Source organism: Geotrypetes seraphini, chromosome 14 (assembly GCF_902459505.1).
Source record: "Geotrypetes seraphini chromosome 14, aGeoSer1.1, whole genome shotgun sequence".
Classification (NCBI taxonomy): Eukaryota; Metazoa; Chordata; class Amphibia; order Gymnophiona; family Dermophiidae; genus Geotrypetes; species Geotrypetes seraphini.
In genome coordinates, this window is record NC_047097.1 from 7886691 (window position 1) to 7899785 (window position 13095).

The following is a 13095-nucleotide window of genomic DNA, read 5'->3' on the forward strand; positions in this document are numbered from 1 at the left end:
TGTCCCTATGTCATTCTCTAGTTGGAGGACAATTTACTAAAAAATATGCTAAACCTACAGTATGAGGAAAAAAAAAGTAACCTCAAAGCTTTTTGATGTTTTCTCAGCAACCACTTGGAATTTACCATAAATGTGAAATTATACAGCTTCCATTGTTACCACTACAAAGGGGTGCTGAAAAGCTCTCAGCCCAACCAACTTCCTAAATTAAGCATTATGTTGGAACTGCAGCTGAAGAGAGTGTTACTTTATTTTGCAAAGTGCTAATTTGCAGAATTGTAATGCTATGTTTTGACATAGTTTAATCTTTAATCTGAAACAAAGTGAACGAAAAGTGTAGAACTCTGAGCTGTCAAAGTTTCTATTCCTGCAGAAGGAAAACTGCAAAGGAAACACATGAATGGATGATGCAAACTTTCAGTGTGGAGAATGAGACTAAAGATGTAGCAAGATCTGCGAGGCCTCAAAAATGGTTGGCAAACTTCTAAAATTGTTGACCATGTCCATGACCTATTTTGGCAGATCATCAAATATTGGCTAAAACAATTGCTGAGACAGTACAGATATGCATAGAATGTGTTGGGTGTATAATTCAGGAGCAGCTGGGTATATATAGAAGCCATTAGCCAAGTGGGTTCCAAAATGTTTAAAGACTGACAAGAAACTACCTCAAGTGGACCCTTCCAAATTGATTTTGCAGCAGCCAGTTGGTGCCAACTTTTTGGAACAAATAGTTACTGCTTATGAAACATGATTACACCACTTTGATCCTGAGAAAACAGTCCATGCAATGGTGACACTCAGCTTCTCCAAGGCCAAGGAACATTCAAAACTCAAGGTCAGGGCAACAGCTGCATAAGATGGTTTTATTTTGCATGAGACAATGCACCTGCTCATAAGGCTGGCAAAATGATGGACCTTTTGACAGTTGGGGTTTCAGTGCATAGACCAGGGGTGTCCAATGTCGGTCCTCAAAGGGCCGCAGTCCAGTCAGGTTTTCAAGATTTCCCCAATGAATATTCATGAGATCTATTTGCATGCACTGCTTTCATTGTATGCTAATAGATCTCATGCATATTCATTGGGGAAATCCTGAAAACCTGACTGGATTGCGGCCCTCGAGGACCGACATTGGACACCCCTGGCATAGACCATCTGCCTTATTCACCACATCTGGCTACATCTATTTTCTGTTTCCCAAACGTTAAACAGTTTTGAAAGGGCACCAATATAAGTGATACTGAGGTGAATGCAGTGACCAGCCAGTAATTTTTTGGAAAGGTTACAGAAACTTCAGACACAATGTGCCAAGTGTATTGAACTTAGGGATGAATAAGTAGAATAACTTGTAAGTTTCATGGCTCCACATCATTTCCTTCTTGGCTGGGCTGAGAACTTTTCAGCACCCCCTTGTACAATATAATTCAGTTGTAGAAACTATGACATCTTACTCATGGTGCACTCGAGTATCTCGAGTTACATAACCAGTATTCTCTAATGCAGTGGTTCCCAACCCTGTCCTGGAGGAACACCAGGCCAATTGGGTTTTCAGGCTAGCCCTAATGAATATACATGAAGCAAATTTGCATGCCTATCACTTCCATCATATGCAAATCTCTCTCATGCATATTCATTAGGGCTAGCCTGAAAACCCGATTGGCCTGGTGTTCCTCCAGGACAGGGTTGGGAATCACTGCTCTAATGCATGGCTCACATTCATGTCTCAGCCCTTCTAACATAGGATTTGGTATCCAAGGGAACTATAAAATCCAACCAGATATGATTCCCCCTACCCCCCCTCACTTCTATCAACTAAAGGGACCTTTTAGGTTTAGCTCAGGCTCTCCTGAATGTGTTAGCCTTACTGGAATAGAAAGTACACAACTGATGTCACAATTACCAAAGTTTCCAATAGTTCTGCTCCAACTCTAAATAAAAAAAAGCAATTCTTTCCTGAAAGTTGGAACTATACCAGCTGTTTTGTTGCATGGACACAGCCTCAGTATACTTACTGAACAAGAATAAGTAGAGAAAGTTGTCCAAGTTCTTAGGAAATGTCACAATATTGGTTGGTTGAAATGATCAAAATAGAACTTTAGAAGGCAAAATAGCAAGAAAACTAGATGTATAGATCAGACCTCCTTAGATCTTTGGATATAGGTTCTGCCTTTTCTTGAAGCAACTTAAAATATTAATTCATGTTATACCAAGAATACCATAACATAAAATTAATTAAATATTTAATTTATTTCTTTAATTCAATTCATATCCTAAAACCTAACAAAATTTATTTCATCTACATTTAAAAATCCACAACATGTAATACAAAGTGCAAATTGCTACTAATAAAATCATAGGCTGTAAGTTAAGTATTCCTAACTAGGAACTGAGGATTAATGGTTATTAGAATGCATTTGACTATAGTAAATGCACTAGTTGTAGTATTTTGAAAACTCTTATTATCTTAGTACTTATATCTTCAACCTCCCTGATGTTGAACTCAACTGAAACTCAGCTGGAGTTGGAGGCTTATGCTGATTAAACAATATAAGTAATTAAAACTGGAAAACTTTAATGATTAAGAAGAGAGAACCTCAGAACTGATTAAACATTTATTTTTTAATGTCTTTATTCATTTTTAAAACTTTCAATAAGTGTAACATAAGATATAATCATTTTATACTTTAACATCACTTAATATACCATCAAAGTTTAATTCACATCAAATATTCCTCCCTCCTCATACCCAACAATTGTACTTAATCATAAGGTATTCCCTCCCCTACCCATGTCTGAACAAAGGGAAAAAATAATACTCATTCTGTTCAATATTTTCTTAATGGCTCCCAAACATCCCTAAATTTCTTAAAATGCCCCTGCTGTATGGCTATTACCCACTCCATTTAAAAAATCTGGCATAATGAATTCCACCAAAAATTATAATTCAGCTGATTAAGCATTTCTAATTGGATCATTAATATAAGGAACAACTGGCCTGGTCAAGCCTACAGATTACTACTTAAGGAGATATTGGGACTTTAATTGACTCATCAAGTTAACTAAGCTTCATTGGGCCTGAATGGCTTCAAAACTTATCATCATTAAGAACCTTGAAGATTGATTGATGGACTCTACTTTAAAGCTTTAGATAGTACCTGTAGCTTTTCCCAGCCTATGATTTTGTTATTAGTAGCACTTTGCATTACATGTTATTTTGTAGATTTTATATGTAGATGAAATAAATTGTTAGTTTTTAAGGATATGAATTGAATTAAAGAAATCAAATTAAATATTTAATTAATTTTATGGTATTCTTGCATTTTAATGAATTGAATATCAGTAATTCACTATATTTACCCTATTTTGTATAGTAAAATATTAATTCATGACTGACTGTAAGCTAGCAATATGTGAAGTTACAGCTTGTGATGCTCCTATTATACTGTCAATTCCTCAACTACACCTCATGGATATACAATTTTATTTACATTAACACGTAACCAGACTGGAGAAAAAACACCCAAGAAATACAGAGAGTGCTTTAGCTTTTATTTTAGGACAGTTGTCTTCTACAACTTCATACACCTTGTTACAGTAAACATCTGTCCATCTTCACAACACAAGAGGAGAGAGGAGTCGATCGCAAAGGCACCCCTCAATCATTGATACTACTCACTTGTGAGTTTAGTCTAAGTCCCAGCAGCACATGAACACAGACTAAGGCAGCAGAAGTTGGGACATGGAGCAGAGAGAGAGAGAGAGCAGTGTTCATGAAGGATAGTGAGGGAAGAGTTCAGCAAGCACAATGCATTACGTAGAACAATCTAACCTCCCTAAAAACAGTTATCAAAAAAAAAATTAAAAATATATATATACTGGCAAGTTTGATGTCTTCATTCTTCATTTCCCCCTCAAACTTTTCTATTAGTGCAAAACCTGAATCTGTACAGGTCTAGATGTTACCTAGACAATCTTGTTTCAGGGTCAATCCACATTTGCCATTTCAGTAAGATCCTTTTAAGTGTTGGGTGTCTCTACCTTTTGTAGAAATTAAAAACAACCCCCACCCCCCCAAAAAAAACCAACAAAAACACGTTGAATTACTGAAAAATGTAAAAGCACACAGGTGATGCAAAGTTTCCATGGAGTGTTTATATCATCTAGGCCCATATGAACACACCAGTGCAAGTTACACATTTTTCAGCAATGTTGCATTATTTTCTAACAGGAGTGCAGTGTAGATTCTGTAAACAAACAGTAAAGTGCTGTGATGCCCAACTACTTTACACAGATAGCTCCATTTTTGTAAAAATACTCTCCACAGATAAAGAGAATAGTGCAACACCTTAACTGGATAACCAATGGCATCAATACATTGGAGAGAGAAGAAACAGCTAACTAACTGAACAGCAACACTGTCCCATTGAAATCGACAGATGTCTGGTAAGTTGCTTCTTACCACCCCTTTTACTCAATATTGAAGTTACTAAGCAAGGGGCCAGGGAAAACAAGTGTTGAGGGATGGATTTAAGAGCACAAAATCTAGTAGCTCAAAGAAAAGACCACAGGTGTGACTCACCTGTCACTAGGGATATCTTAAGTTATCGGGCCTAATTTCAAATTTTTTTTTCCTGTTTAATGGTATTGATATTTTAGCAGCATATCTCAACAATACAAAGACATCACATGCAACTGTTGACCTAACAAAAAGAAAATGAGCAAATGAGAGGCGCCTTGCTGAGCTGATGTTCAAGGAACTGGAACAACACGCATAGTGTTGGTGTAACCAGAGCCAGGTCGCCATCCTGTCAGTACAATCGTAATATCACCAGACTTGAAGAACCCACGGGCTTTACCTGCAAGAAAAGAAAATGCAAATTTGCTCACAAGTGATGAATAAAACTATTTTAAGTTAGAAGCAGTCTAAGATGCTTTGTTATTGAATGCCTCTAGTTATGAAATGTAACAATATTGACACATGTGCCTTATTTTTCAGCTAGCAAAGAAGGGTAGTTATATTCTGTGATCAGGGTAGACCGTTAAGGAAAGATTAGGTTCTTACCTCATTAATCTTCTCTCTTGTAAACCTACTGTACATCCTATTCCTGAACCCTCAGGCAATCAATTCCTTCTTGGAGGAAGCTTTGTTTGCATGCTTTTGCTCCTCCTCTTACCTCTGGACTACCCTCTAATTTCTCAGTATGTAACAAAGCAGACAGTCTTTCCTGTGAAGGACACAGAAGAGGGAGGGGTATGGGAAAACTTCCCGAGAAACATGCCTATCTGCTCATATCATTAATAAAACATTTAGAAAATAGAACAATTGAACAATGAGAATCCAGTCTGTACAGAGAAGAGGCCACATCACCAATGAACCCCTGGAGCTACGAAAGCTATCATAATGAATAATATTCCTGCTAAGGCTGGAAGAAAAGTTCAAAATCTCAGAGGAATAGAGTATGGGTTTACAAGAAAAGATTAATAAGGTAAGAACCTAATCTTTCCTTCCTGTACAACCCCACTGGATTCCTAAACCCTAAGGATGTACAGAGCAGGCACTCAAATTCAGGGTGGGACCGATGAGCCTGCTACCAGGACCAAAGATCCAAATGCAGAATCCTCCTTGGCTGCCACTTCTTCTGTAAAAACACACAAAAAAAAAAAACTTCGTGAATCTATGGAAAGACCATAAGTGGCAGCTCTAAAAATCTCTTCCGGGGAAACCACTGAAGATTCTGCCCACAAGGAAGCAACACCTCGTGTGGAGTGAGCTTTCACTGAAATAGGAGGCTGCTTCCCAGCTCCAATATAGATGGAAGAGATGGCCATATGAATCCACCAGGAAATTGAGGCCTCCCCGACGCATGAAACTCATTTGTGATTTCCAAATCTCTCAGCAGAAGCCTGCATACATCCAGAGATCCAACACCCTGTCATGCTTCCTCAAACCCAAAGGTGCACAGGTTGGCAGTAGCACCTCCTGATTGATGTAGAAGCTGGAGACCACTTTTTGTCAGGAAAGTGAGGGGACAGTGCACAGAGTCACACTAGAGTCCATAATTCTAAGAAAAGGATCTCTACAGGACAAAGACTGAAGCTCGGATACCCTCTGGGTGGAGGCAACGGCCACCAAAAATATTGTCTTGATGGCGAAATCCATCACAGAAGCTTGGTCCAGAGGCTCACAGGGCAGACTCACAAGTACCCTGAGAACCAAGTTAAGATTCCAAGTTGGAAACAGTTGTCGCAGCAGAAGGCGGAAGACTAACGTGCCCTTTAAAAATCTAACCACATCCAGATGAGCTACAAGGGAGTTCCTGTGGAGCTTAGGACCGAAGCAAGAATGAAAGAGCAGATAGCAGCCAGGCCCTTGTCCAGGTACTCTTGAAGAAAAGAGTACCACTGGGACATATGCAGAACCTAGGTCCTCTCCCTTAAGGGAACACCAGGATTTGAAACATTTCCAGTCCTTCATGTACATTGCAATAATTGACTTTTTACTCTGGATGATGGTTGCAACTACACTGATTAACCCCTGCACACTCAAGAGCCATGCTGTTAAGACTAAAAGTGTTCTGATTCCTGTAGGGCTACTGGACCCTGCGTAAGGAGGTGTGAATGGCAGGGAAGTTTGAGATCCTGACCCAGCCGTGGACATACCAGGTCTGCATATCAGGCACCTTGACCAGACAGCTTATTGTGGGCTATGGAGGGAAGGCATAGAGAAGCCCCGTCTTGGGCCATGGCTGAACCATGGCATCCAGACCTTCGCTTTCTGGTTCATATTTTCAGCTTAAGAACAGAGGTGCTTTCTTGTTGAAAGTTGGAGGTTATCAGGTTAAATGTCAGATGTCCCCATCTCTTCACTATACAAGTGAATGCTTTCTGGGATAGTGACCACTCCCAGGGATCCAGGGTTTGGCGGCTGAGAAAATCTACCTGTATGTTGTCCACACCTGAAACATATGTCACTGAAAGTGCTAGCAGATGCTTTTTAGTTAAGCAGAAACTCATTTGGATTTCTACTTGTAGGGGTGCATTCCTTGTGCCCCTATGCCACTGCATTGTTCTGCAGTATATTCTCAAACACCAGGAGAACCAAACAAATCACCTGAAGCTTCAATCAATTGATCAACCACTTCTTCTGGGAAGGAGATCGGCATCCCTGAATCGGATGACTCGCAATGTTCCCCCCGCCGTAAAGGCTGGCATCCATCATTAGAATCACTCAGATTGAGATACAGAGTGAAAGTCCTGTGGCTAGAGAGAGGATTCAACCAGACAAGACTTTGATGAGTCCCCACTGTCCAGGGGAGCATTTGATGCAATGGATTCCTCTGCGGACACCAACGGGAAAGCAACACCACCTGTACCGACCGAATGTGAGCTCTTGCCCAGGGGACGAAGTCTATGGTTGCAATCATCGACCCCAGCACCTATAAGTATTGCCAGGCTGTGGGAGTGGTTGTGCAAAGAAGAGCTCAAATCTGTTGGAGAAGCTTCCCTTGTGTGCCTCCAGAAGAAAAATTTAGTTCAATCCCGTAGTGAAACAGACCCCAGATACTCAACTCTTTGTGTCAGAACGAGATGATTTTTCTGGAACCTGATCACCTTTGGGGAACAAAAGGCTGATTAAATGAAGCAGCAATCAGACAGAACTTAGTCACAGCCTTTGCCACCCTTCTGGCATTTTCCCAGTGATCTGTAAGCATGCTCATGAAATCTGGATGCTCTGGAAAACAGGGGCTTAGAGCTACTCATAAAAGTACTGTGCTTCAGCAGCCTCAGCAGCTTGGGGAATCTCCAACTTCAACTCCTGGAGGGATACCAAACTATTAGAGCCGACAGCCTGAACAGTGGTGTACTCCCCAAGATCTGGAGCATCTCCCAGATTGGGGTCCTGCAGCCCCATGGCCGAAGCATCATCACCATTTATAGTAGAAGTTCCTGTCAGGGAAAATAAGGGCATAAAGATAGAATCTGTATCATTCAAATCATCAACAGATGACTGTCCCCAGGCTGCACATGGCATTTTGCTGGGAACCGGCATTCCTAGGAGGGAAGGTGGGGAGGGAAAGCCTGGTACCATCAGGGCCATAATGCCAGATGGATTAATGGAACTCAGATCAGATATGTCTGGATGTACTCTAGCTACTCACCGGCTCAAATTTAGACAGCCCTCAGGCAGACTGGGACCCAGAACTCCCTCCACCCATGAGGGTGCAGGGGGACCAAGGTAGCAGTTCCCAGCCCCCTTCACAATGATGCTCTTCAGATTGCCATGCACCAAAAATAGGGCATGAATCTGAAATATCCTGCCCTGAGGAGTCCATCCTACTTGTTTTTGAAAAACAAAACAAAACAAAACCCAAAACTGAAGGTATTTCAAAGTAGAAAAGCTTTTGAATTGGAATTGGAGAATCCAAGATGGCTGCCACAGTAGCTATTTTAGTACCAAAACATCCCGGGAAAACCACAATTCTGGGAAAATTTAAAAAAATGGTGATTTTAGGATTTTTCAGGTGTGTGCTTGTGTGTGGGGGGGGGAGGGGGCACAGCAGCCAAGAAGCAACTCTTAAAAACCCCCCAAAACTCAATTTTGAAGACCCCCAAAAAACAACAATTTTAGGTTTTTTCAGGTGGAAGGGGGGAGACAGCAGGCCAGGACTAACTCTTAAAATCCCCAAAACTCGATTTTGAAGAGCCCCATAATCAATCTTTCAGGCTGTCAGTTACTCACCGTGCCATGTTGTGTGCGCTGGTAGCTGCAAGATGGAAGTTGAAACACTTACAGGGAGATCCTCTACCTCAACAAGACTGGAAAGTGGACTGCCTGTATCTTTTGACTGCCTCTCAGGCTTGATGTCCTGACCAGAGACCTCAACCCCTTCCAGAGCCAGCATGCACAAAAGGGGGAGGAACACAGTTGGCTCCAATTCTGGATAAACTGGCATAAAGCTATGCAACCTGTGCTCAAACCCACTAGCTGACAAACTGCTACCAAGAGAATGGACCCTGAGTTCTCAATCTGTCAATGCAGGCTATCCAAGGGGTGCACTACAAAGCAGCCAACCCCCTGGAAGCAGACTCTCTGCCTCAGTATGCAGTCTCCTGCAGCCAGAGCTATCCCCAAAAGGGATCCTCTGTAGCACAAAAATCAGCGGAAAAAAGACTGAATTTTATAGACAGAAAAAACACGAACAGATCATAAAAACTCTTACTGTCTTTGCTTGTAGGAAGACAACTGAGGAACTGGAGGGAAGTCCAGAGGTAAGAGGAGGAGCAGCAGAAGTATGCAAATGAAGCTTCCTACAAGGGATCTTGCGAAAAGGGATTAACTACCTGAGGGTTCAGGAATAGAGTGGGGTTGTACAAGAAGATTTAGATTTTCAAGACTACCAGAGTACATCTGCCTATAAAAGTACAGTTACTTACCGTAACAGGTGTTATCCAGGGACAAAAGGCCGATAGTCTCAAATGTGGGCAACGTCATCCACAGAGCCCCATATGGACAATGGTAAACGTGTATTGCCACTAAGTTTTTAGAAACTTCACAACTGCCTGCACTGCGCATGCGCCTTCATGCCCGACACCGGCTTGCAATACCTCAGTTCCATAAGCAAGCTAAGAAGGCAACTAGGGAAGGTAGGAGAGACGTGGGAATATCTGTCTGCTGTCCTCAGATAACACCTGTACTTTATCCTAGGACAAGCGGACAGCATATTCTCATATCTGGGACTCCCTAGCTTACTATAAAGGGATGGAGGGAGAGTTGGCCATTAAGAAGAAAAATTCTGTAATACTGCTTGGCCGAAACGACCACCTTGTTTGGAATAGGATTCTAGACAGCAGTGAGATGTGAATGCATGAATTGGGGACCAAGTAGCTGCTTTGCAAATTTCATCAATAGGAGTGAACATAAGAAAGCTACTGATGGTACCATAGCTCGGACCTTGTGTGCTGTAACACGTCCCTCGAGCTGCAGCCCAGCCTCAGCATAGCAGAAGGAAATACAGGCAGCTAACCATGTGGAAACAGGAAGGACCAATCTGTTAGGGTCAAACGAGATAGAACTGTTAAGATAAAGTCCTGTGTGTTTTAGTCTAGAGCAGGGGGGGTCAAATGTTGGTCCTCGAGGGCCGCAATCCAGTTGGGTTTTCAGGATTTCCCCAATGAATATGCATGAGATCTATTAGCATACAATGAAAGCAGTGCATGCAAATAGATTTCATGCATATTCATTGGGGAAATCCTGAAAACCCAACTGGATTGTGGCCCTCGAGGACTGACATTTGACACTCCTGGGCTAGTGAATGACACGGGGACAAATTTTCCCCCGTCCCTGCAGGACCTCAATTTCCCCGTTCCAATAAGTTCTTTTCCTGTCCCTTTCCTGCAATTTCTGTCCTCATCTCTACAAGCCTCAAACACTTTAAAATCATAAGTGTTCAAGGCTTGTGCTTACAGGAATGGGGCAGGGGCAGCGACAAAACTCGTGGGGATGGGACAGGGAAATTGAGTTCCTGCAGGGATGGGGAAAAATTTGTCCACATGTCATTCTCTAGTTTAGTCCTTTGTATGTAGTAAGCCAAGGCATGCTTACGGTCCAAAATGTGTAGAGTTGTTTCTCCAGGGTGTGAATGAGGCTTTGGGAAAAAGCTAGAAGCACAATAGAATAATTCAGGTGAAATTCTATGACTACTTGTCAGAGGAATTTAGGAAGGGGCCCAAGAACCACCATGTCTTAATGAAATGCTATGTACAGTGGATCCGAAACCAATGCTTGAAATTCACTCACTCAACAAGCGGAAGTGATAGAGATCAAGAAGGCCACTTCATTAGTCTGGCAAGGACTACATTAAGCTGCTAGACAACTGGAGGCGGCTTGAGTGAAGGTTTGGCATTAAAAAGCCTTTTCAGAAACCGGGAAAAAAGCGGATGAGTAGCCAGAGGTTTATTGTTGACAGAAAAATGGACAGAACTAATAGCACCAAGGTGAACTCTGACCAAAGTGGTTTAAGTCCAGAATTGAATAAATGGAGAAGATAATCTAACACTGAAGGAAGAGAAGAGGAGGAAGCGTTTTGGTCATAAGAGTACACCACAAACTGAAGTGTCCCCACTTCTGTTGAAAGCATTGCTGAGTAGGTGGGTTTTCTGGAAGCAGCTATAATAGCTTGTACTGAGTCAAAAAGATTAAAATCTGATGAAGTCCAACTGAGAGGTGCCAAGCTGTTAGGTGAAGAGATTGCAAATTGGGTTGTAAAAGATCCTTGACTGAGTGAGCAGGAGGGAAAGATCTGTAAATTGGATTCTTGGAACTCAGCTGAAGCAGAAGGGAAAACTAAGGTTGACTGGGCCACAGAGGAGCTATCAATCATGATGGCTGATTCGTGCTTGAGTTTGACTAAGGTCTTGAGAATGAGAGGGATTGGCGGAAATACATAGAGGAACTTGTTCATCCAATCCAGAAGGCAGGCATGTGCTTCAAGATGATGAGGAATACCGTCTGGAGTAGAATTGAGGCCTGAGGGAAGGTATTGAGTGAGTAAGTTTTTGAGTAGCAGCCTCTATCCCAGGGATGCCCAGCATTGGCCTTCACCAGACCAGTTTTTCAGGATTTCCCAAATGAATATGCATGAGATGAATACGCATACAGTGCAGGCAAAGAGATCTCATGCAAATTCACTGGGGAAATCCTGAAAACCCAACTGGATTCAGCTGAGGGCTGGAGTTGTGCACCCCTGCCCTATCCTGTAGCCAAAGAGTTCTTCACTGAGACAAGGGATGTTGGCTAACCAGTCTTTGAAGATTGATATCCATGTTGGAGACTCACAGCCAAGCAAGACCCCTCATAGCAAGACATGGTGGATGACATTTCAAATGCATCAAATTATGTTCTTGCTATATATTTTTGTGTTTGAAGTAGATTGAGTAGTCTAGTCTGTTGAAAATCTGACAGTCAAGATGGAATATGCTGCTCAAAAAAAGTCAGCCAACTTCTTTATTAGATGTTTAAGGTAAAAAGACATGTAGAAGTTGTAATTAAGAATGCAATTGGCCAACATAAGAGTTCTGGTAAAGACAACGGTCAAATGTATCCATAGTACGACCCTCGCGACCTGGTGGTGCAGTAGCATAAACCCTGGAGCTTGAAGATTTAAGAGTCTATTCAACAAGTAACGATTGGTGTGGTAGCAGCAGTTTATCAAAGCCCTGGCAAGATATTATTCTATAAAATGAGTCAATTTTTTATAGGAGCTATAGTAACAGAAAGATGAGTCTCCCAGTTCTTAAAGAGCACCTCTGAGGAGATTGTGTAAAGGCAACTTAAGAAGCTCTTTAGGAGGCTCATCAAAATCCAAAGTATCCAGGACTTCTGTTTTGGGCTCAGTGCATGCCTAATTTGACAGGTAGAGCTTTCCCCAACTGTGATATATTTGGTAAAGGAAAGTCCCTCAGGAGGAGATAGATCTGAAGGGATACCATAGGATTCAGGAACAGATAAAAAGTAGGCTCATACTCCATATCACTATAGTAATCGGACAGGTCAGAATCAACTGTTTGTATCCCAGGTGATTTTCTGTAGGATGAAGATTTCCTAGGTGGAGGAAATCGATGTGTGAGAGAATTAAGAACTTCTTCAATGACGTTTGCACTAATTTGATGACTAGTAACACGATGATCTTTTGGGTCTGGAAGCATGCGATATTGATGAATGCTGTTGCTTTGATTGAGAACTTAATTGCCTTAATGGAGAGCATCGTTGAGATGGAGCGCCAATACAATGTACAGCGGTGCCTCGATGCAGACCATGTAGCCTCGGAGTACTACATTCAGGCTGGGTCAGTACCAAGGGAGATTATGTAAGCACTGATGTCGAGTGCAGCTTAAGAGGTCACCAAGCTCCCTCTGGCAAAACACACAGTTGGTCTCTTGAAGATTTGCACCGGTACCCTTAGCTCAACAGCCGGTACCCATTGGTGCTTCAGGGTGCTGAGGGGTGGGAGACCTCGATGAAGATGCACATGCACACTCCATAGGAGACCGCCTGGCACTGAAGGTGATCAATGGTGTCATTTGGCCTGCATCGAG

At 42.0% G+C, this 13095-nt stretch overlaps 1 protein-coding gene across 3 annotated transcripts in view; it reads right to left on the bottom strand.

Annotated features, from left to right (window-relative positions):
* Nucleotides 1–3528: 3528 nt before the first annotated feature.
* PKM (pyruvate kinase M1/2) overlaps nt 3529–13095 on the bottom strand; it is a 71344-nt gene continuing 61777 nt past the window's right edge. For all 3 annotated transcript variants that reach the window (XM_033920206.1, XM_033920208.1, XM_033920207.1), the window contains exon 11: nt 3529–4856. In XM_033920206.1, coding sequence (XP_033776097.1) covers nt 4750–4856 — 107 coding nt within the window. In that variant the 3' untranslated portion in view covers nt 3529–4749. The remainder of the gene's footprint in view (nt 4857–13095) is intronic.